A 25,053-nucleotide genomic window follows, 5' to 3' on the forward strand; every position below is an offset into this window, starting at 1 on the left:
CACATGTGAATGCAAAACATGTTGGGTGATACAGACTGACAAACTCAGGTAAACTTATCTGCAGATACATGTCAGCTACTGTTCTTCTAGTCCAGAGGTGGCGAAACTAGGGCACATAGCCCAAAGTTGACCCACAATAGACCTTTAATTTGGCCTGTCAAGCCATGTGAAATAAGGAAAAAGGATAAAAGTAATTTACGCAGATATTTCTAATTAAACATTTTCTAAAATGTATTTTTAAATCTGTACATTAAACAAATTAGCGTCGCACACCTGAAGTCAATAGATAGGTGCGTAGGATAAGACGACAAAAAGTCTCAAAATGTACAAAGAACAATTCCCGCACACTATCTGCTTGCTGAAAAAATGTATTTAATGAAAGTTGCGTTGCAACGTTTCGATCAACTGATCTTCATCAGGCAACTGCAATTGTTACAAACATCATCAAATATAAATGGACAAATGTCCAATCACAATGTAGAAAAACAAATCACATGATAGGTGCATCATTCAAAATAGTCACATGATTACATCTCAATTCAATAATCTCATGATATCATTTAATATATGTAACCCGATACACAACTCATATGTAAGTCTAATACACAATTCAAAGCATCACATTAAAAAGTGCTTCATCATTTAACCCTAAAGGTGATAAAGTTTGAAGAGTATCGATCCAATAGAGTTCACGTCTCAGTAATAGTAAATCAATATCACCACCTCTAGGTGGCATATTCACCTTTTCAATTCCACAAAAGCGTAGTGAGGAAACATCATGATTAAGTGCATTAAAATGGGTCGCTACCGGGTAATTCATATCCTTTCTTCTGATTGAACTTTTGTGTTCACTAATTCTTAGCTTAAGTTGACGTGTTGTTTTTCCCACATATCCCAAACCACAAGGACAGCGTATCAAATAAATCACGTGTGTAGAGACACAAGTGATTACTGACTTAATGTCAAACTTTTTTCCGGTTCTAGGATGACTAAAAAAAGAAGTTTTGAAGGTGTTGTTACATTGTGCACAATTTCCACAGCGATAATTTCCATTAGGTAAAGGGCTGATTAATCTCTGTAAAGGACTCGGAGTATTCTTCTGAAATTGAGCATGTACAAGACAATCTTTTAAGTTCCTAGCCCTTCTAAATACAATCAATGGGGGATCTTGAAAAATGGCACTTAATTCTGAATCGGAAGACAAAAGGTGCCAATGTTTTTTGAGGATCGATCTAATCAGATGAGATTGAGAAGAATGGGTAGTAATGAAAGTGAAAGAATGTTTTTTAGATAATTTGGTCTTCTTTTTTAACAACTCAGAGCGTGTCTTAAGGAGAGTTACATTAAAAGCTTCGTCAATCCATTTAGAGGGATATCCCCGATCTAAGAATTTATTTTTCATAATTAAAGCCTTCTCTATGAAATCAGTGTCAGAATGGCAAATTCTTCTTAGTCTGAAGAATTGACTTTTTGGAAGGCCCTTTTTCAAAGCGATAGGGTGAAAGCTGTTGGCTAAAAGTAATGTGTTGCGATCAGTGTCTTTTGTGTATAAAGTCGTAATCAATTTCCCATCATTTTTCAAGACCCACATATCAAGAAAATGTACTTTTGTGTCATTGATCTCACAAGTGAATTCCAAATCCTCGATAAAGCTGTTCAAGATAGACACAAATTTACTAACATCATTTTGATTGCCCAAAAAAATACAAAACACATCATCAATATATCTGTACCATTTCAAGATCTGAGAAAAATATGGATTTTTTTCAGGATTACACACAAAACAATGTTCAAAATGACCCACAAACAAATTAGCGTAATTGGGGGCAAAAATCGAACCCATAGCTGTACCACTTATCTGAAGATAATAGTCTTTATCAAAGCTAAAATAGTTATATTTCAGAACATATTTAGCCATATCGATCAAAAAATCAGTCGGAGGTGTAACATCACTCCGTGTAGAAAGATAATACTTCAGGGCATCTAGTCCCTTCTCATGTGAGATGTTGGTATATAGACTAGTAATGTCCAAAGTCAGTAACAGAGCATTCTCAGGTAAATCATGTAATTCAGAAATCTTGTTGATAAAGTCAGTTGAGTCCCTAATGTAGGCAGGTAAGGCCTGTACATAAGGTTTGATGAAATAGTCCACATACTGAGATAAAGGAGCTAATAGGGAATTAGTCTGTGCCACAATGGGGCGACCTGGAGGGTCTGTTAACCTCTTATGTATCTTAGGTAGAGTGTAAAACACAGGTATCACAGGATGTAAACAATTCAAGAATTGAAACTCAGCTTGAGATATCCAATCTAACGCTTTAGCATTTTCCAAAAACTTTTGAACATCAGTTTGGAACCTCTTAGTAGGGTCATTAGGAAGTTTTTTATAGAATTTCAAGTTTTGTAATTGTGAGAGACATTCTTGCTGGTACTTAGTCAAATCTTGGACTACAATAGCCCCTCCTTTGTCCGCTGGTTTAATGATAATCGACGGGTCATTAATCAATTCAGCAAGGGCTTTTTTCTCAGGAAGAGAAAGATTGTGATTTGAACAGGTCACTGCTGATGTAAAAGAGACCCATGAGAACATTGTCAGTTTGGAAGAGCAGATCAAAACCACACCACACGTAGACTTTGATTCACTTCGGGTATCTATAGAGACGTCCACGAAGAAATACAGTGATAACTTGAAGGAGATTAAACTGAGGAAATATAAACGTGACACTGAGGATTATCTCCGTAATGAAGTTTATCCATGGGATTTTAGTCCATCCGAGCCGACCATTACCCTCCAGCGCTCTGTTACTTCAGCAGCCCGAGGAGCCGCGAGAGGAGCATCGCGCTCGCGGACACAGAGGAGATGTGGAGTACGTATCGATCATGGATCTGATGTTGCTACGAGCAGTGATTTCACTATGGACAGTGACTCCAGCGCCCAGGATTCTTCTTCTGTTTTTTTGGACAAACGGACTCCGGGAAACAGACCAAACAGAAGAAAAAATGCCGACGAGGCCGTAGAGCTTCAAAGACACTCACGTCCGTGGACCCGCAACTTCGTAAAGAGACGGTAATTAACATTTCGGACAAAGAACTTTCTGATGATCAAAACAGTATCCTGTCTAAAGGTTTGACTTTTGTCCCGACTAGTGGTGTTAATGCATTTGGCCTGAAAGTTGATTTATTCAAATGTTTCAGACAGATTAAATTGCGTTACTTCTTTTCTCAGTCCACTAGTACGTTCTCTTCCAAGACCCCTTTCAAACCTAGGAGCACTTTTTGTCCTTATGTTAATAACCATACGATTCATACCTTTTGTCGGGTTGTTGAACAAGATATTATGAAATCCTGCTCCGTGTCTAAGAAACTGTCTCACAATCTTTCTCTTCCTGAGAAAAAAGCCCTTGCTGAATTGATTAATGACCCGTCGATTATCATTAAACCAGCGGACAAAGGAGGGGCTATTGTAGTCCAAGATTTGACTAAGTACCAGCAAGAATGTCTCTCACAATTACAAAACTTGAAATTCTATAAAAAACTTCCTAATGACCCTACTAAGAGGTTCCAAACTGATGTTCAAAAGTTTTTGGAAAATGCTAAAGCGTTAGATTGGATATCTCAAGCTGAGTTTCAATTCTTGAATTGTTTACATCCTGTGATACCTGTGTTTTACACTCTACCTAAGATACATAAGAGGTTAACAGACCCTCCAGGTCGCCCCATTGTGGCACAGACTAATTCCCTATTAGCTCCTTTATCTCAGTATGTGGACTATTTCATCAAACCTTATGTACAGGCCTTACCTGCCTACATTAGGGACTCAACTGACTTTATCAACAAGATTTCTGAATTACATGATTTACCTGAGAATGCTCTGTTACTGACTTTGGACATTACTAGTCTATATACCAGGGTTTCTCAAAGTCCGGACTCCGGTCCGGATCCGGACCCGACGGGAACTTGATCCGGACCCGCGTCCACTTCATATTACAAGTGCATTAATTTCTATGTGATTGATTAAATGTGTGCATTTGCTACTTTACAGATGCACATTAAACTTGTAAACTATTCGTTTAGTTTTTTTTTTCTTTTTAGATTTAAGAGTATTCCTGGTCCGAAAATAAAACGAATTATTTAAAAATTTTCTGTGTGACGCTGTAGCCATCAAACCCAGATATTATGCACAGCTACTTCATGTACTACGGCTTTTGATCAGTAAGTCCTTATCAATCTGAAATCACTGTTGGTTTGAGTCGTTTAAAACATGCATTTGAAAAAGCAACACTCGTCAAACATAATCTTTATACATATTCTTTATTATCATGAAAATACCTGAAAAGGTTTGAAGAACAGGAATATAAATATATCCTTAAGACATTTCCTGGAGCTGCGTGTGTCTAGTTCTTCGTCTGCAGTGCATATTAAGTTTCTGCCCGAGAGCGCCCCCTGGCTTTTGGATGTAGCGGCATTTCACAGTAATTCATTGAGAAGCATAGCAAGAATCATAAGCCAATTTATAGGCGCACCCCTAATTTTGGTCAGTGTCTCTGCCTACCAACCACACTTTTTTGCCGTGGTTTATGCATCTGATGGAGAACAAACTGTGCCATTTCTCTAATTAGGTTGCTCTGTATTTTGCACCTGGTTACTTTTGGCATATTTCTTGTGTTTATGTTAATTTTTTTTTTACTTTAAATGCAAAATACACTTATTTTTTTCCCAAACTATTTGTGTTGATTTGTTGTATAAACAAATGATTTACATAAAGTTTTTCCGGACCTATGAAAATTATGAGAATTCAGATTTGGACCTTTGAATGTAAACTTTGAGAACCCCTGCTATATACCAACATCTCACATGAGAAGGGACTAGATGCCCTGAAGTATTATCTTTCTACACGGAGTGATGTTACACCTCCGACTGATTTTTTGATCGATATGGCTAAATATGTTCTGAAATATAACTATTTTAGCTTTGATAAAGACTATTATCTTCAGATAAGTGGTACAGCTATGGGTTCGATTTTTGCCCCCAATTACGCTAATTTGTTTGTGGGTCATTTTGAACATTGTTTTGTGTGTAATCCTGAAAAAAATCCATATTTTTCTCAGATCTTGAAATGGTACAGATATATTGATGATGTGTTTTGTATTTTTTTGGGCAATCAAAATGATGTTAGTAAATTTGTGTCTATCTTGAACAGCTTTATCGAGGATTTGGAATTCACTTGTGAGATCAATGACACAAAAGTACATTTTCTTGATATGTGGGTCTTGAAAAATGATGGGAAATTGATTACGACTTTATACACAAAAGACACTGATCGCAACACATTACTTTTAGCCAACAGCTTTCACCCTATCGCTTTGAAAAAGGGCCTTCCAAAAAGTCAATTCTTCAGACTAAGAAGAATTTGCCATTCTGACACTGATTTCATAGAGAAGGCTTTAATTATGAAAAATAAATTCTTAGATCGGGGATATCCCTCTAAATGGATTGACGAAGCTTTTAATGTAACTCTCCTTAAGACACGCTCTGAGTTGTTAAAAAAGAAGACCAAATTATCTAAAAAACATTCTTTCACTTTCATTACTACCCATTCTTCTCAATCTCATCTGATTAGATCGATCCTCAAAAAACATTGGCACCTTTTGTCTTCCGATTCAGAATTAAGTGCCATTTTTCAAGATCCCCCATTGATTGTATTTAGAAGGGCTAGGAACTTAAAAGATTGTCTTGTACATGCTCAATTTCAGAAGAATACTCCGAGTCCTTTACAGAGATTAATCAGCCCTTTACCTAATGGAAATTATCGCTGTGGAAATTGTGCACAATGTAACAACACCTTCAAAACTTCTTTTTTTAGTCATCCTAGAACCGGAAAAAAGTTTGACATTAAGTCAGTAATCACTTGTGTCTCTACACACGTGATTTATTTGATACGCTGTCCTTGTGGTTTGGGATATGTGGGAAAAACAACACGTCAACTTAAGCTAAGAATTAGTGAACACAAAAGTTCAATCAGAAGAAAGGATATGAATTACCCGGTAGCGACCCATTTTAATGCACTTAATCATGATGTTTCCTCACTACGCTTTTGTGGAATTGAAAAGGTGAATATGCCACCTAGAGGTGGTGATATTGATTTACTATTACTGAGACGTGAACTCTATTGGATCGATACTCTTCAAACTTTATCACCTTTAGGGTTAAATGATGAAGCACTTTTTAATGTGATGCTTTGAATTGTGTATTAGACTTACATATGAGTTGTGTATCGGGTTACATATATTAAATGATATCATGAGATTATTGAATTGAGATGTAATCATGTGACTATTTTGAATGATGCACCTATCATGTGATTTGTTTTTCTACATTGTGATTGGACATTTGTCCATTTATATTTGATGATGTTTGTAACAATTGCAGTTGCCTGATGAAGATCAGTTGATCGAAACGTTGCAACGCAACTTTCATTAAATACATTTTTTCAGCAAGCAGATAGTGTGCGGGAATTGTTCTTTGTACAAATCTGTACATTACAAAAATGTAAATTTAAATCAAATGCAGGGGATTAAAGTGATTTTTTTTAAAGTACATGCATACTTGAAGGTGTATTACATGCATCACGAAACTTAATGAACTCTGGTACTATTGCCATGGTACTATATGACATGTTTTTCATTGTTAGTTAATGCACTAATTTACAAAAAAATTATTGGAGTTCATGTTGTAGTTAATGATGACTCTTCATTAGTTTATGTTCAATAAGTTATGTCTTAACTCAGCATTAGTTTATATTTAAGTAAGAATTAATTTAGGTATAAGTTCATCATGATTCATGGACTCTTATTATTAATGAATTATAAAGTGTTACCGAGATAATAGATATAGTAGTTCAATGTTTCCAATAATGAGCAGTTAATCCACTAAACCCAGGGACAATTCCTGAGGTATGTTAAAGAGTTTTGTATTTCATCAAGAAAATTATGATTCAGTAACAAAACACATATTGTTAAATAAAAACTGGATAAAAACACAATCTCTACAAGTGTGTTTACTAAATACATGTATTATTTATATAATTACAATCGTTATATTTAGGAAAATCTGAGCATCATTCAAAATAACTGTCAACATGTTTGTAAACTAAACATGTTTTGTCAACGTTATAATCTTTATACAAATATTTTATATTTTTATTAATGATCAAAAATAAAGAACAAAGCATAGTGTAAAAACGCGGATTATAAAAAGTAAAAAAAGTGCGAAATGAAAACAAACATTCAAACTTGTGGGAATTACGTAGTGCATTCAATGCATCTTGGAAATCATAGTCAGTTTACATCTACAGCAGTAACAACGCCAATGGAAAAGGACTCCATTTCCCAGAATGCACCACACATCCTTCTTTGTTTGCTCGCTGAACAGTACGGTAAGTTTGATTTAATTTATTTGTCTGCATCGCGTTGATCTGTTACTTCTTTGTTCATATTATATTATTAACCGTGATTCATTTTCTTCTTTAAAGTGTTTGAATTTAAATTACACACAGCAAAACATTAAGAGTATACGCGGTACACAACAGTAAACACGAGGGTTAACAGTACGCGAAGTAGACGTTACATGCATAACGGGCTGTTAAAATAATTATTTCGATGTTTACATTTTTTTAAACAAAACTTTAAAGAAGCCAAGATGAGACGTGATTTGCTTAAAAACAAAACACCAGTAACTCATGTGTTGGAAATGTTAGCAGCTAGCAAGTGTTTCTCTGCTATTTTAAATTATACATACAATCTTCTGTTGTTTAAAAGCTCATTGCTTTAGTTCTTAGATGCTGCTTATTTTGCAAGACTGTTTTAATGCATTATTTTGATTTGTAACAAAGCCAGCTTCACTTTGACATAACACAAGTTATGCTATTGTAAAGAAGCTTGGAGTCATAATATATTTTAACTAAATAGTAGTTGAATAGTAAATAGATGTGTTATGATGTTTGTGATTAGATTTTTAATTCTGTGTTTGCCAGAGAAATATAATGATGTACAGTGAAAGCTAAAACATCAGACTGATCCAGACACTGAAGAAATTGATGTGACTGCAATCTGGCCAAAATTATGTAAGTTTAATAATTACATTATTAAACCAAAGAGGTTAAATAGTAAATAGATGTGTTATGATGTATGTGATTTAGATTTTTAATTCTGTGTTTGACAAAGAAATATAATGACTTCACAGTGAAAGCTAAAACATCAGACTGATCCAGACACTTTAGAAATTGGTGTGACTGCAATCTGGCCAAAATGATGTAAGTTTAATAATGAAATTATTAAATTATACAGGTTAAAAAGTAAATAAATAGAATAGATTGTTATGATTTATGTGATTATATTTTTTTTATTCTGTGTTTGATAGACAACTATAATGAAGTAACATACTATAATAAAGCTGCAGAACGACACAGAGACTCTGAGGACATCAACACAGAAAATGAAGTAAGATTCTGTACATTTATGAAGTTCTTTGATCATATATGTTGTTGTATCTTTGTACAGTTTAATGTAAACTTTCTAAAATGTACAACTTTAATTATATGTCATTTGATTTGTCGTGTGTGTATATGTGTATTAGTATTATGCCAAATACTTACATGTACTTTTATATTTCCAAAGGGCTCCAAAGAGATGTCTGTCCAGATGAGGGTGCATCAACGTTACCTTTGCTGACAAGTATATGCTTTACAATGTAAAACCCAACAGTTAACCTTTGCCTTAAACCATTTAAGTTGTAAACGCATACATTTGAGTAATGTGAACTTGAGTCATATGCAATTATGCACTTATATTTAAGTAGTGTGAACTTAAATATAAGTGCATATCTGCATATGACTCAATTTGTTTAAGTTCACAGTACTCAAATGTATGAGGCTGTTACACTTGGCATTAACATGCGTTATTATCGATCGGATCACAAGTGGATGACATTAATGCCAGGTGTAAACGGTGTTCAAAACGCTTTGAGGTCGTCCACTTTCGACCACTTTCAACCACATTCAGAGGCAGTCGAAACCCCTTTCAATCTGATTGCTTTTGCTTGTGTAAACGCACATGTGGTTGAATGTGTTCAAACAGCCACACGGGACCGCCTTCTCTTCGCCCATTATCTTATCTGAGGTACTAAACACAAGTTTTACGTCTTTTCTGACTTCTGCCGTGAACAGCGCTATTTTTAGCTTTCAATTATAAAACTAAAGCTGCTGATCTCCGTAGTTTCGTTTTGAAAGCGTGTGAAAGTTGTGCAATACTATTACATCAATTGCGCTGATAATTCTGAGAAATTTATAACATACAAACGTACAAAACACATTGCAGCATGTTTACTTGCTAAACAAGCAGTGGACTCCGACATAATATTAGTTTGCGTCCATATAAACTCATCATTACTCCCCCTCGCGTTTGAATGACAGCAGAGAGATTTGCGAACCGTCTCACAGACCACCCCCTCACAGTATTCAGGACAGAAGCGGTCGAATGTGGACAAAAGAGACGGATTTAAATACCAGGTGTAAACGTGATGTGTCTCTCTCGTCCACTTGTGCTCCGATCGATGAAAACACATCTTAATACCAAGTGTAAACAGCCTCTATGTGTTTTAAAACTGAAATGGTTTAATGCAGTGTTTCCCAATCCTGGTCCTTGAGGCCCCCCTCCCAGAAAGTTTTAGATGTCTCATTCAACACACATGATTTAACTCCTCAGCTTGTTAGGGAGACATGTTTACCATTTTGGAAGGAGGCTGATAAATTAAATCAGGTGTTTTAAATAAGGAGACATCTAAAACTTTCTGGGAGGGGGCCCTCAAAGACCAGGATTGAGAAGTGCACTGGTTTAATGCAACCGGTTTTCTTAACTCTTTCACCGCCATTGACGAGATATCTCGTCAATTAAGAGAAAACGCTTCCCTGCCAATGACGTGATTTTCCGTCTTTCCGCAATACCGCTATTATCCCCGCAACTTTTTAAACACGGAAGTATTGCCCTATGGCAAGCGGCTGCATGTCCGTGTCTGTTTTAAAGATTGCTCTGAATGGGATCTCTATGAAAAGTCCGTCACAAAAATTGAATTATCTCTGCTTTTTGCTCAAAATTGGGTGTTTTTGCAGAAACCTACCCATATTCAAAAGCTGATTACAAAAGAACCACTGAAGGTAGGATGAAAGTTTTTTTTTTTTTTTGAAAGCAGAGGGTCTGTTCTTTCATTTGGTATATTGTATGTTTATATATTTAAAGAAGAACATTTTCTGGAAGGCATTAAACTTTGGTGAAAATCATGAAAAACGCTGGCGCTGGCTGGCAACTTTTTTTAAAAACGCTGGCGGTGAAAGAGTTAAATGGTTTGAGTTGAGTTAACTTTTAGGTTTTACAGTGAGAAATGTTTGAATAATTCCAAGACAGAGCTCTGCAATTGAATCTACACTGCAAAAAATCACTTTCTAAATTAGTATTTTTATCTTGTTTTCAGTAGAAAAAAAAATTCTTAAATCAAGATGTATTTTCTTGAAGAGCAAAATTACCCAAGAAAAATGTATAGTTTTTAGACAAAAATATACAATTTAAGTAGATTTGTGCCTAAACAAGCAAAAATATCTGACAATGGGGTCAGAAAATTTAGCTTGAATTAAGTTTTTAAGAAAAAAGAAAAATGTATTTTATGATTTCTTTTCTCACACCATTGGCAGATATTTTTGCTTGTTTTAAGCATTCAAATTCACAAATGTATTATTATTGGTATTATTATTTTTTAAATAAAATCTAGACTTATTTTCTTAGGTCATTTTGTTAATCAAGAAAAAACATTTTAATTTAAATACTATTTCTACTAAAAACGAGACAAAAATACTAAGTAAGAGTCATTTGTTGCAGTGTAGGACTGATTTCTTAAAGCAAGATCAATAGTTGTTGTTCATTTTATTTAGATCATTTACTACATTACAGTGGCGGCTGGTGACAACTTTTTTTTGTGAGCAATTGATGTGAAGTTCCTCAAAACATGCCCATCACTTGTGTGGTTACAATATGTGTTCTGCGTGTCGAGTGTGTGTATGTGCATCATGTGTTTTGACTAAACACGTGATGCACATGGTTTACATGAAGCAACAAACACATTTTAAAAACACTAGCATCATACAAACACTCCAAACACTTATTTTGAATTTGCACCCCTCGGATGAGCAGTCATGATCCGCCACTGCCACATTATATTGTACTGCTTTGAATGTAGTTTCCATTGTTGCTTTTATTTTGTTTTATTTTACTCTAATATTGCTTTCTCTGTCTGTATATTTATGAGTTTAAATAGTATTGTTTATCTATGCAACTTTAAATGTTTGTGTATAATATTTTGTGATTGTGACAATTCTGGATTGTTTAGTTTTTTATTAAATAAACATTTCAAACTCAATTCAAGTTTTTATTTTTTTAAGGGTTTTGGCGGCGCTACCGGAAGGTAGTTAATTATGTTAATAAAATTTTAAATATGGATATTTCTACAACAACACCGCACGGATTACCCTCAGAAGACCTTTGTTTATCATCCTGGAGCCGTTTGGATTTAATTTGTGAAGGATGGACGCACTTTTTTTGGACTTGAAGGTTGTGGACTATGGCTGGACCCCGTAACATTACATTTAATCAACAGAAAGATCTAAAATATTTTCTAAAATATCCGAAAATGTGTTTGTCTGAAAAACGATGGACATATGCAACTCGGACAGCTTGGGGGTGAGTAAATCATGGGTTTAAAATCGTTTTTGGCCGAACTATCCCTTTAAGATACTTTTCTTTTAAATCCACGTAGATTGCACTCATTGTTCTACAGTGCGATACCCAGTTGGTTTTTCTTTTTGTTTGTTATTCTGTTATGTGATGTATTTCTGTATGTTATAAGTGAGAGTGTTTTATCCTCAGTCGCCATTTGAAGTAGTTACATAACGTTAAACGTACATGCTTTTACAGTGAGAGAAGCAACATGCATAAAAGAACTGTTAAAAGAATCAATAAGATGTTTGAATCTCTAAAAATATATTATGCTCAGCCCACAAAGAAGCCAACTGAAGAATATAGTTATAAGCAGCGATGGCAGACCCTCACACTTATTTTTATTGCTATACGGTACCTCCAAGAAAACGATGCACTGTGGGCAAGTGCATCAAGTGGGTAAATATCGGTGGGCTATTTAATGTTGTTACTGACTCATTTGGGTACTGTGGGTAACACTTAACTTTGTCTTATGCAAGCCGTTTCTACAAACCTCTGTTGAACCGTCTCTTTGTAATACTGTAGCCGACCCTTAGTGTGCATAATGTTTGATTATACAGCCGACAATTGTGATGGATGTGCCAAATGTTAGGTTAATCTAAGCATGCCAAGAGCCCTAAATATGCCTGAAATAAAAGTAAACTTTGACACAGTGCCATGGCAACAGCGTTTGAGATATCAAAAATCTGGTCACAATTTAGCATCTCCAATGTCTTGGCATCATGTTGGCCAAGTCTGGTCTCAATCGCATGAATTCTCTAGGAGGAGTATTTAAAAGTTCACCTCATGCGACTACCAAAATATTTACCTTTAGGACTGAAAGACTTCCTGGCTCCTGTTGGTGGTGCTATGCTTGCGACTCACAAAAGGCAAATCGATGCGATCAGAATCTTTGGCCGAACATACACCCTGCGTCATCACAATAAGACATATTTCTCTGATGTCGCCATAAATTTGCCGCCTCCCCATGGCAACAGCGTTTGAGATATCAAAAATCCCTTCGCAATTTAGCAAGTGCAATGTCTCTGCATCATGTTTACCCTGTTTTATGTCAATTGCATAAATTCCCTAAGAAGAGTATTTAAAAGTTCACTGCATTCACTTTTGAAACCATCCAAAATGGCTCACTTCCTGTTGGGTGGAGCTAATAGATTTATTGGGAAAGTTGTTTGAGTCAATGAGATCTATATATGGACAAAATATATTGTACAATCTGTTTGTTTTTGAAAATGTTAGCAGCTAGCAAGTGTTTTTGAATTACAGGGGGCGCTATAGAGCCCTCCCACCACGGCCATTTTCCAGCCTTAGCCCGGTCAGAATTACGGACGACTCTGGTGTCTGTACCAAATTTCAAGAGTTTTCAAGCACCCAAAGTGCACGCCCAGAGCTTAAATATGCCTGAAAAGGAAAATAAAGTTTGACGCATTGACATGGGAACAGTGTTTGAGAAATAAAAAATCCCTTCGCAATTTAGCATCTACAATGTCTCGACATCATGTTGACCACTTTTGGTGTCAATCACATGAATATCCTAGAAGGAGTATTTAAAAGACCATCGCATGGATATGTAAAAAAAATCCACCTTTGTGACTGACACACTTCCTGGTGCCTGGTGGTGGCCTATACCCGGGACTCACAATAGGCACATCGATGCGATCAGAATCTTCAGACGAACAAACACCCCGCATGGCATCACAATAAGACATTTTTTGCATTAGATATTAGACACTTCCTGTTTCTTTGATTTCGCCATAAATTTATCAGCTCACCATGGCAGAACCGTTCAAGATATCAAAAATCCCTTCGCAATTTAGCAAGTCCAATGTCTCAACATCATGTTCACCACGTTTGGTGTCAATCGCATGCATCCTCTAGGAGTATTTAAAAGTTCACCGCATGCATTTTTTAAACAATCCAAAATAGCCAACTTCCTGTTGGGCGGAGCTTAAATGTTAGAAGGCGAAAGTTGTTCGGGTCGATGAGATCTATATGCGTACCAATGATGGCGGGCCCTCGGCATGTTTTTTTTACCGCTACACGGTGCCTCCGAGAAAACGATGCACGGTGGGCATGTGCATCAAGTGGGTAAATAGCAGTGGACTATTTCATGTTGCTACTGACCCATTTAGGTACAGTAGGTAAAAGAAACCCCACATTTTAGACAAACGGGGGCACTAGTCAGCCACTAAATAGACATGCCTTTATCTGACGTTTTTTGTCAACACTTAACAGCCAAAAACTCTGATGTTTGTGCCAAATTTAAAGTTCAACTAAGCATGCCAAGAGCCTTAAACATGTCTGAAATTAAAGTAAAGTTTGACGCCTTGCCATGGGAACAGCGTTCGAGATGTCAAAAATTCCTTCGCAACTTATCATCTACAATGTCTCGGCATCATGTTGACCACTTCTGGTGTCAAATCGCATGAATCCCATACAAGGCATATTTAAAGGTTCACAGCATGTAACTGTCAGACTTAAATATGCTTGAAAATGAAAGCAAAGTTTGACGCGTTGCCATGGGAACAACTTTCGAGATATCAAAAAACCCTTCACAATTTATCATCTACAATGTCTCGACATCATGTTGACCACTTCTGGTGTCAATCGCATGAATCCCATACGAGGAGTGTTTAAAAGTTCACTGCATGCAACTGTCAGCCTTAAATAAGTGTAGAAATTAAAGTAAAGTTTGACGCGGTGCCATGGGAACAGCGTTTGAGATATCAAAAATCCCTTCGCAATTTATCATCTACAATGTCTCAGCATCATGTTGACCACTTCTGGTGTTAATCACATTATTTCCTCAGGAGGAGTATTTAAAAGTTTACCGCATGCAGATGTAAGGTTTAAATATGCCTTAAAAATGAAAGTAAAGTTTGACAGGTTGCCATGGGAACAGCGTTTGAGATATCAAAAATCCCTTCGCAATTTATCATCTACAATGTCTCGGCATCATGTTGACCACTTCTTGTGTCAATTGCATGAAAATCCTAGAAGGAGTATTTAAAAGTTAACTGCATGCAACTGAAAGGCTTAAATATGCCTTTAAAATGAAAGCAAAGTTTGACGCGTTGCCATGGGAACAGCGTTTGAGATATCAAAAATCTCTTCGCAATTTATCATCTACAATGTCTCGGCATCATGTTGACCACTTTTGGTGTCAATCCCATGAAAATCCTAGAAGGAGTATTTAAAAGAACATCGCATGGAACTGTCAAAAAAAATCCAGCTTTGTGACTGACACACTTCCTGGCGCCTGGTGGTGGCGCTATACCCGGGAGTCACAATAGGCACATCGATGCGATCGGAATCTTCAGACGAACAATGCATGGATGGCATCACAATAAGATATTTTTTGCCTTAGATATTAGACACTTCCTGTTTCTCTGATTTCGCCATAAATTTGTCGCCTCGCCATGGATACACCGTTCGAGATATCAAAAATCCCTTCGCAATTTAGCAAGTACAATGTCTTGGCATCATGATCACCACGTTTGGTGTCATTCGCATGAATCCCCTAGGAGGAGTATTTAAAAGTTCACCGCATGCATTTTATAAACAATCCAAAATGGTCGACTTCTTGTTGGGCGGAGCTAAATGGTTTGAGTACGAAAGTTGTTTGGGTCGATGAGATCTATATGCGTACAAACTCTCGTACATGTGCGTACATGTTTGCTCGATCTGTGAACCAATGTTTGTTTTTGCATTACAGGGGGCGCTACAGAGCCCCTCTGCCATGCCCATGTTCCAGCCTTTGCCCGGTCCTCATGGCCGACATCTTTGAAGTCTGTGCCAAATTTCCGTTGATTTCGAGCATGTTAAGGCACCCAAAGTGCATTCCAAGAGCTTAAATATGCCTGAAAATGAAAGTAAAGTTTCACGTGTTGCCATGGGAAAAGCATTCGAGATATCAAAAATCCCTTCGCAATTTATCATCTACAATGTCTCAGCATCATGTTGACCACTTTTGGTGTCAATCGCATGAAAATCATAGGAGGAGTATTTAAAAGTTCACCGCATGCATTTTTGAAACAATACAAAATAGCCGACTTCCTGTTGGGCGGAGCTTAAATGTTAGAGGGCGAAAGTTGTTCGGGTCGATGAGATCTATATGCGTACCAACTCTCGTACATGTGCGTACATGTTTGTCCGATCTGTGCATCAATGTTTTTTTTGCATTACAGGGGGCGCTACAGAGCCAATGTGCCACGCCCGTTGTCCAGCCATTGGTTTCCTGCGATGACGGACGACTCTGACGTCTGTGCCAAATTTCAAGAGTTTTCGAGTATGTTAAGGAACCCAAAAAGTCCAAAAGTGTTAAAAAAAATTAAAATATAGCTGCAAGCAGCGATGGCGGGCCCTCGCACGTTTGTTTACCGCTACACGGTGACTCCGAGAAAACGATGCACGGTGGGCATGTGCATCAAGTGGGTAAATATCAGTGGACTATTTCATGTTGCTACTGACCCATTTAGGTACAGTAGGTAAAAGAAACCCCATATTTTAGACAAATGGGGGCGCTAGTCAGCCACTAAATAGACACGCCTTTATCTGACGTTTTTGTCAACACTTAACAGCTGAAAACTCTGATGTGTGTGCCAAATTTAAAGTTCAACTAAGCACGCCAAGAGCCTTAAACATGCCTGAAATTAAAGTAAAGTTTGACGCGTTGCCATGGGAACAGCGTTCGAGATGTCAAAAATTCCTTCGCAATTTAGCATCTACAATGTCTCGGCATCATGTTGACCACTTCTGGTGTCAATCGCATGAATCCCATACGTGGAGTATTTACAGGTTCACTGCATGCAACTGTCAGCCTTAAATAAGTGTAAAAATGAAAGTAAAGTTTGACGCGTTGCAATGGGAACAGCATTTGAGATATCAAAAATTCCTTCGCAATTTATCATCTACAATGTCTCGGCATCATGTAGACCACTTCTGGTTTTAATCGCATGAATATCCTAGAAGGAGTATTTAAAGGAACATCGGCATCAACTGAAAGGCTTAAAAATGCCTTTAAAATAAAAGTAAAGTTTGCGACGTTGCCATGGGAACAGCGTTCGAGATATCAAAAATCCCTTCGCAATTTATCATCTACAATGTCTCTGCATCATGTTGACCACTTCTGGTGTTAATCGCATGAATATCCTAGAAGGAGTATTTAAAGGAACATCGGCATCAACTGAAAGGCTTTAATATGCCTTTAAAATGAAAGTAAAGTTTGACGCGTTGCCATGGGAACAGCGTTGGAGATATCAAAAATCCCTTCGCAATTTACCATCTACAATGTCTTGGCATCATGATCACCACGTTTGGTGTCAATCGCATGAATATCCTAGAAGGAGTATTTAAAAGAACATCGGCATCAACTGAAAGGCTTAAATATGCCTCCAAAATGAAAGTAAAAAGTTTGACACGTTGCCATGGGAACAGCGTTTGAGATATCAAAAATCCCTTTGCAATTTATCATCTAGATTGTCTCAGCATTATGTTGACCACTTCTGGAGTCAATCACATTATTTCCTCACGAGGAGTATTTAAAAGTTTACCGCATGCAGATGTAAGGTTTAAATATGCCTGCAAAATGAAAGTAAAAAGTTTGACACGTTGCCATGGGAACAGCGTTTGAGATATCAAAAATCCCTTTGCAATTTATCATCTACAATGTCTTGGCATCATATTGACCACTTCTCGTGTCAACTCTGACATCTCTGCCAATTTTCAAGAGTTTTTGAGTATGTTAAGGCCCCCAAATTGCCCCGAAACGTAAAAAAAAAAAAAAAAAAATATATAGCTGCAAGCAGCAATGGCGGGCCCTCGCACGTTTTTTACCGCTACACGGTGCGTCCGAGAAAACGATGCATGGTGGGCAAGTGAATCAAGTGGGTAAATATCAGTGGGCTATTTAATGTTGTTACTGAGCCATTTGGGGACTGTAGGTAAAAGAAACCCCACATTTTAGACAAACAGGGGCGCTAGTGAGCCACTTAAGAGACATGCCTATATCTGACCTTTTTGTGCACACTTAACAGCCGACAAATCTGATGTGTGTGCCAACTTTAAGGTTTATCTGATCACGCCAAGAGCCTTAAATATGCCTGAAATAAAAGTAAAGTTTGCGGCGTTGCCATGGGAACAGCATTCGAGATATCAAAAATCCCTTCGCAATTTATCATCTACAATGTCTCGGCATCATGTAGACCACTTCTGGTTTTAATCGCATGAATATCCTAGAAGGAGTATTTAGAGGAACATCGGCATCAACTGAAAGGCTTAAAAATGCCTTTAAAATAAAAGTAAAGTTTGCGACGTTGCCATGGGAACAGCGTTCGAGATATCAAAAATCCCTTCGCAATTTATCATCTACAATGTCTCTGCATCATGTTGACCACTTCTGGTGTTAATCGCATGAATATCCTAGAAGGAGTATTTAAAGGAACATCGGCGTCAACTGAAAGGCTTAAATATGCCTTTAAAATGAAAGTAAAGTTTGACGCGTTGCCATGGGAACAGCGTTTGAGATATCAAAAATCCCTTCGCAATTTATCATCTACAATCTCTCGGCATCATGTTGACCACTTTTGGTGTCAATTGCATGATCTTTCTAGAAGGAGTATTTAAAAGAACATAGCATGGAACTGTCAAAAAAATCCAGCTTTGTGATTGACACACTTCCTGGCGCCTGGTGGTGGCGCTATACCCGGGAGTCACAACTCAATTCAATTCAATTTTATTTATATAGCGCTTTTCACAAAAGTCAATTGTTTCAAAGCAGCTTTACATAAATAGAAGCAGTGAAAAGCACAGAAAAACGACAGATAGCACAACAAAATACATGATAGCATGAGCAGTTAAATTTGCTGTGGCTATGACTCAATATTATAAGTGCACGTATTACTAAAGCAACGTATAGAAGAGGAAGCTAGGTAAAGCCCAAAAAGGCTGCCTCCCCGGGGTGAAAAACCCCCAGGAGAAAAAAAACCCCGGGCTTTTATCCGAGGAAAAATAAGTCCTAGGAGGGAAAAACCCTTGGGAGAACGGATAAGGAGATTTAGCGAAGATTAAGCGGTTCTGCCGGTGATCGTTGGTCAGGCATCAGCTGGGCATAACGTTGAAGGACGGCCAGTAGATCAGAGGTGTGCCGACTTTCACATCTACCGGGACTGGGTCTGTTTGTCTCGTTGTCCTCGGGTCGAGGACGAGACAGGGAGAGAAAAACAAAATCGTATTAGCGTAGCGGCCGTTCATATGTATTGAAGTGTCACACAGTGATGTGGTTTAACTCAGCTTAGTTCCAGACAGACTAACTATTGCGGCATAATTATGTTATCCACAGTTGAGGATTTAGCAAATTGGGGACCCAATGCGAGGGTATATATGGTAAATAAGGGTCACCTTCCGATCTTTAAGAGAAAATGAAACCTGACGACCCGTTTGACTAAGGCCTAAAGCCCCACTGTCGTCGTTAATGCAGGTTCAGTGGCAAACGGGTCTATATTGTATACCATTTACAGGACCTGGAGAAAACGCCAAAAACATCGCAACCCGACCATACGTGCCAACCCGTTTGACTAAGCCTGGAGGCCCCACTGTCGTCGTTAATGCAGGTTCAGTGGCAAACGGGTCTGTATGGCATACTATTCACAAGACACACGAAAGGTCGAAAAACGCAACCCGACCATACATACCAACCCGTTTGACTAAGGCTGGAGGCCCCACTGTTGTCGTTAATGCAGGTTCAGTGGCAAACGGGTCTGTATGGCACACTATTCACAAGACACACGAAAGCGCGAAAAACGCAATCCGACCATACATACCAACCCGTTTGACTAAGGCTGGAGGCCCCACTGTCGTCGTTAATGCAGGTTCAGTGGCAAACGGGTCTGTATGGCATACTATTCATAAGACTTACGATAGCGCCAAAATCGCAACCCGACCATACGTGCCAACCCGTTTGACTAAGCCTGGATGCCCCACTGTCGTCGTTAATGCAGGTTCAGTGGCAAACGGGTATGTATGGCATACTATTCACAAGACACACGAAAGCGCGAAAAACGCAACCCGACCATACATACCAACCCGTTTGACTAAGGCTGGAGGCCCCACTGTCGTCGTTACTGCAGGTTCAGTGGCAAACGGGTCTGTATGGCATACTATTCACAAGACACACGAAAGCACCAAAATCGCAACCCAACCATACGTGCCAAACCGTTTGACTAAGGCCGGAAGCCCCACTGTCGTCATTAATGCAGGTTCAGTGGCAAACGGTGGCAAACTATTTAATGCAATTCATTTTAAGTGTTCATGCAGAAAAGGTTTTTATTTATTTATTTGGTTGGTCTGTGTTATGACCGTGAGTGCTTTGTTCCGTGAAAATAACTATTGCGAGTTAAGAACCTTTACTAGACAAATTATGCGAATGCTTTGTTGAAGAGAAAAGTTTTAAGTCTAGTTTTAAAATGATCGACTGTGTCTGATTCTCGGACATCGGTTGGTAAATCATTCCAGAGCTTAGGGGCTAAGTAGGAAAAGGATCTTCCACTTTTAGACACTTTTGATAGTCTAGGGATAATCAATAGGCCAGAATTTTGCGACCGTAGTGTGCGTGATGGATTGTATTCTGATAGTAATTCTCTAAGATATGAGGGTGCTAAGCCGTTTAAAGCTTTGTAGGTGATTAGTGATATTTTAAATTGGATGCGATATTTAACTGGTAGCCAGTGTAAAGATGCCAGAATTGGGCTTATGTGGTCATACTTCTTAGATCGAGTAAGTACCCTTGCAGAAGCGTTTTGAACTAGCTGAAGCTTGTTGACCTGATTTGAATGGCATCCCCCGAGTAGCGAGTTACAATAGTCTATTCTAGAGGTCATAAAAGCATGAATAAGCTTCTCTGCGTCAGATGTAGACAGTATATGGCGTATTTTTGAGATATTTCTAAGATGGAAGAATGCTGTGCGGCAGACGTTGGCGATATGACTATCAAAGGATAAGATGCTGTCGAACATAACACCTAAGTTCCTAACCGTGGAAGATGGCACCACAGTACAGCCATCTATGTGCAATTTGTAATCTGACATATTATGTTTGTAGCTATTTGGTTCAATAATAAGTACCTCTGTCTTATTGGAGTTTAGCTTAAGAAAGTTATGTGCCATCCAGTCACTAACATCGCTAATGCAGTCTTTTAGCTTAGAAAACGTGTGTGTTTCGCTGGGATGCGAGGAGATGTAAAGCTGGGTATCATCCGCATAGCAGTGAAAACTTATGTTATTTTTCCTGATAATGTCTCCTAGGGGTAACATGTATAACGAGAACAGGATAGGACCTAAAACTGATCCCTGCTGTACACCGTATTTAACCAGGGAGTGATATGACTCTTCCTCATTTACATAAACAAAGTGATAGCGATTGGTTAGATATGACCTAAACCAGGCTAGCGCCTGACCGCTGATACCAACATAGTTTTCTAGTCTATTGAGTAAGATTCTGTGATCTATTGTATCAAAGGCTGCACTAAGGTCTAGTAATATAAGAATTGAGATTTCACCACGATCGGATGTTAATAGGAGGTCATTTGTAACTCTAAGCAACGCTGTCTCTGTGCTATGGTGGGGCCTGAATCCTGATTGGAACTTTTCATATGTACTATTATTTGTCAAGAATGTGCGTAACTGGCTTGCCACTACCTTTTCTAATATTTTCGAAAGAAAAGGGAGATTTGAGATTGGTCTAAAGTTATTAAGTTGTCCTTGGTCAAGCTGTGGTTTTTTAATCAGCGGTTTAATAACTGCTAGTTTGAAAGCTGTTGGAACGTATCCTATTTCTAACAATGAGTTAAAGATATTTAGAACCGGGGTTGACACTACAGGGAATACTTCTTTAAGTAGTTTTGTGGGAACGGGGTCTAATATACAGGACGATGATTTGGATGATGTGACTAGTTTAGAGAGCTCATCTATTGTAGTAGGTTTAAATGAATCAAGATGTTCGTATGGTAGTCTAGTGTTAAGTGAACTAATGGGTAGAGTGGTGGCTGCCTGGGTATCTACGATGTTTTCCCTAATAGCCGAAATTTTGTTAGAAAAGAAGTTCATGAAGTTGTTACTATTGTGTTGAAGTTTACTATTGGTTTCTGTTTGTTCTTTGTTTCTAGTCAGTTTCGCAACTGTGCTAAAGAGGAAACGAGGGTTATTATGATTCTCATTAATAAGCTTGCTAAGATATGTAGATCTGGCGGTTTTAATAGCCTGTCTGTAGTGTTTAACACTCTGTTTCCATGCTGTGCGCCATACTTCTAACTTTGTGCTTCTATAATTTCTTTCCATTTTTCTAGCTGCCTTTTTAAGGGCTGCGGTGTGATGGTCATCCCATGGAGCTGGTGGTTTTTCTTTGAATCTCTTTTTTCGAATGGGAGCAACGGCATCCAATGTGTTAGAAAAGACATTGTTTAGGTTTTCTATTTCAATATCTAGATCGTCACAGTTATCTGCTACATGTTTCATTTGGGACAGGTCTGGAAGAGTGCTAATAAAGCTATCTTTAGTGGTGGAAATTATTGTTCTGGCTAGTCGGTAGCATGTTGTGGATTGAGTGATCCTATCTAGAAGTACAGTGTATGACACAAGGTAATGGTCAGAAACTGCATCACTCTGAGGTGATATTTCGACGTCATTAATATTGAGTCCGAGTGACAGAATTAAGTCTAATGTGTGCTTACGAGTATGCGTTGGCCCTGTCACGTTTTGTCTAATATTGAGAGAATTTAGAACATCTATAAACGCACGTCCTAATGCGTCTTTTGGGTTATCCACATGGACATTAAAATCACCAACAATAAGAGCTTTATCTACAGTGACTACAAGCTCAGATAGGAAATCTGCTATTTCATTAAGGAAATCTGCATGGTGGCCCGGTGGTCTATAGATTGTCGCTAAAGCAAAAGAAAGCTGTTTGTGGTTATGATCAGTTATTTACATATTTAACAACATTACTTCAAATGATTTACATTTTAGCTCAGATTTTTGGTTTACTTTAAAAATTGTGTTGTATATTGTAGCTACACCACCCCCTCTCCCCTTTAATCGAGGTTCGTGTTTATAATAATAGTCCTGTGGGGTGGATTCATTTAAACAAATGTAGTCATCTGCTTTAAGCCAGGTTTCTGTTAAACAGAGTACATCTAAGTTTTGGTCTGTAATTATTTCATTGACAATAGGTTCTTTATTGGTAAGCGATCTAATGTTAAGAAGGCCGAATTTTAACATTCGAGATTCATCTGTTAGTGTATTGTTTTCTAATTTTATTTTAATCAGATTTGTACCAGATGTAACAAGCGGTGCCCTGTATTTATTTGTTCGGGGAACAGATACAGTTGAAATGTGCTGATATTTCGGTAAGATTGACTCGAAGTGCTGGGATATAAGTGGTCTTGACATATCACGGCAGCTAACAGACGGACGGTTAAGCCGATCCGTCTGTTTCCTGACCTGGGCCCTGGATAGTCAGACTATATCAGAATTAAGACTATTGATCAGATTTCTAGTGAGTATAGCACTTCCTTCCGATGATGGATGAAGGCCATCTCGGGTTAGGAGGAATGGTCTTCCCCAGAAATGCTTCCAATTGTCTATAAACCCTACGTTATGCTGAGGGCACCACTTTGACATCCATCCATTGAGAGACACTAATCTACTATGTGTTTCATCTCCCCGGTAGGCGGGGAGGGGACCAGAGCATATTACATTGTCTGACATTGTTTTTGCAATTTCACACATCTCCTTAATATTATCTTTGGTGATTTCCGACTGGCGGAGCCTGGTGTCATTCGTGCCGGCGTGAATAACAATCTTAGAAAACTTCCGCTTAGCATTAGCCAGCACTTTAAGTTTGGATCTAATGTCAGACGTTCTGGCTCCCGGTATACAGTCGACTATGGTGTTTGGTGCCTCAATGTTAGTGTTCCTGAGTATAGAATCTCCAATGACCTGGGTACTTTTAAAAGGTGTTTCAGCTGGTATACTCCTTAGGGGATCGAATCTGTTAGAAATTACCGTAACGTTATGGGTCTTAGAAGGGCGCCTTATATGACTATGCCGCCTAACAGTCACCCAGTTTGACCGCCGACTTGACTCCGATGACGGAACCGAGCCATGTGTATTTTGATAAACACTATGAGCGCTCGATACAGTATTTGTAATATTTATATTAGCATCTGATGTCGGAACCGAGCCATTAGTCTTTTCGCTCGATAGATTATTTGCGACAGTAACATTAGCGGTTTTGCTATCCTCAACTAACGTTCGGATGCGCGATTCTAGTTCAGAAAACCTTCTCAGTTAACCTTAATACTTCAATACACTTAGTGCATGTAAACCCCTCTATGCTAACAGCAGAAGCTAAACTATACATGTGGCAAGTAGTACATGTTACAATAACAAGCGGAGTCTTACCGCTTTCATGCTGGGCGATGGCGTCTTCGTTTACCTGAACGCGGTCCCCGGAGCTGCATCGCGTGGGGTGTTCGGTTGTGACACGCCTCGGTCGCCTGCGAACGTCTGGGGCCAGGGTGATGTTTGGCTTGCTGAATCTGCGAAGGCCGGGCAGCGGTTCCTCCACAGCTTCCCGATCGCTTTCATGTCGTTCACGGTCCGTGAAGCTGCATCGCGTGGAATGCTCGTTTGTTGTGCGCCTCGATCGCTTGTGGACGTCGGAAGGCAGGGTGAAGTGGGCGCTGTACCTCGCCTTGGATCTGCTAAAAACCGGGAAACAACTCCTCCACAGCTTCCCGCTCAGGTGAGGACAGGTCAGAAAAGCATATATCAGATGAATCCGCCATTAGATCGGAAAATGCTAGCTTCAGCCTCCACCGTGTGGATGCTAGCGGGCTATATGCTAACACTGGGTGTTTATTAGTGATAAATAGTTTCACGTGGTAGTACTGCTCAATAATCGTCACGGTAAAGTATTCCTATGTAAAACTAATAAGTTATATTATATAAATAGGAATAAGATGGTAAAAAAAGCTTTTAGATGATGAACTCGACGGAGCTACGATGCACGATCTGTTCAGCGTGACGTCACAAACCGGATGTCCGTTCTCAATAGTCTTAATAGTCAATGTCCACAAGCAGGCTACAATGAATGGGACCACATCAATGCGATCGGAATCTTCAGACGAACAAACACCCCGCGTGGCATCACAATAAGACATTTTTTGCCTTAGATATTAGAC

The 25,053-nt window shown here is 38.4% G+C and overlaps 1 protein-coding gene across 4 annotated transcripts in view; it reads right to left on the bottom strand.

Moving 5' to 3' along the window:
- Positions 1-25,053, bottom strand: part of lrp6 (low density lipoprotein receptor-related protein 6) — a 275,397-nt gene that overhangs the window by 18,500 nt on the left and 231,844 nt on the right. For 2 of the 4 annotated variants that reach the window (XM_065253367.2, XM_073815902.1), the window contains one exon: positions 24,272-24,609. The exons of 1 other annotated variant lie outside the window; for it this stretch is intronic. In XM_065253367.2, the coding sequence (XP_065109439.1) occupies positions 24,272-24,609 (338 nt within the window). The remainder of the gene's footprint in view (positions 1-24,271; positions 24,610-25,053) is intronic. One more of the 4 variants, XM_065253368.2, reaches the window with a different exon arrangement.

This window comes from Paramisgurnus dabryanus, chromosome 1 (genome assembly GCF_030506205.2).
Source record: "Paramisgurnus dabryanus chromosome 1, PD_genome_1.1, whole genome shotgun sequence".
Classification (NCBI taxonomy): Eukaryota; Metazoa; Chordata; class Actinopteri; order Cypriniformes; family Cobitidae; genus Paramisgurnus; species Paramisgurnus dabryanus.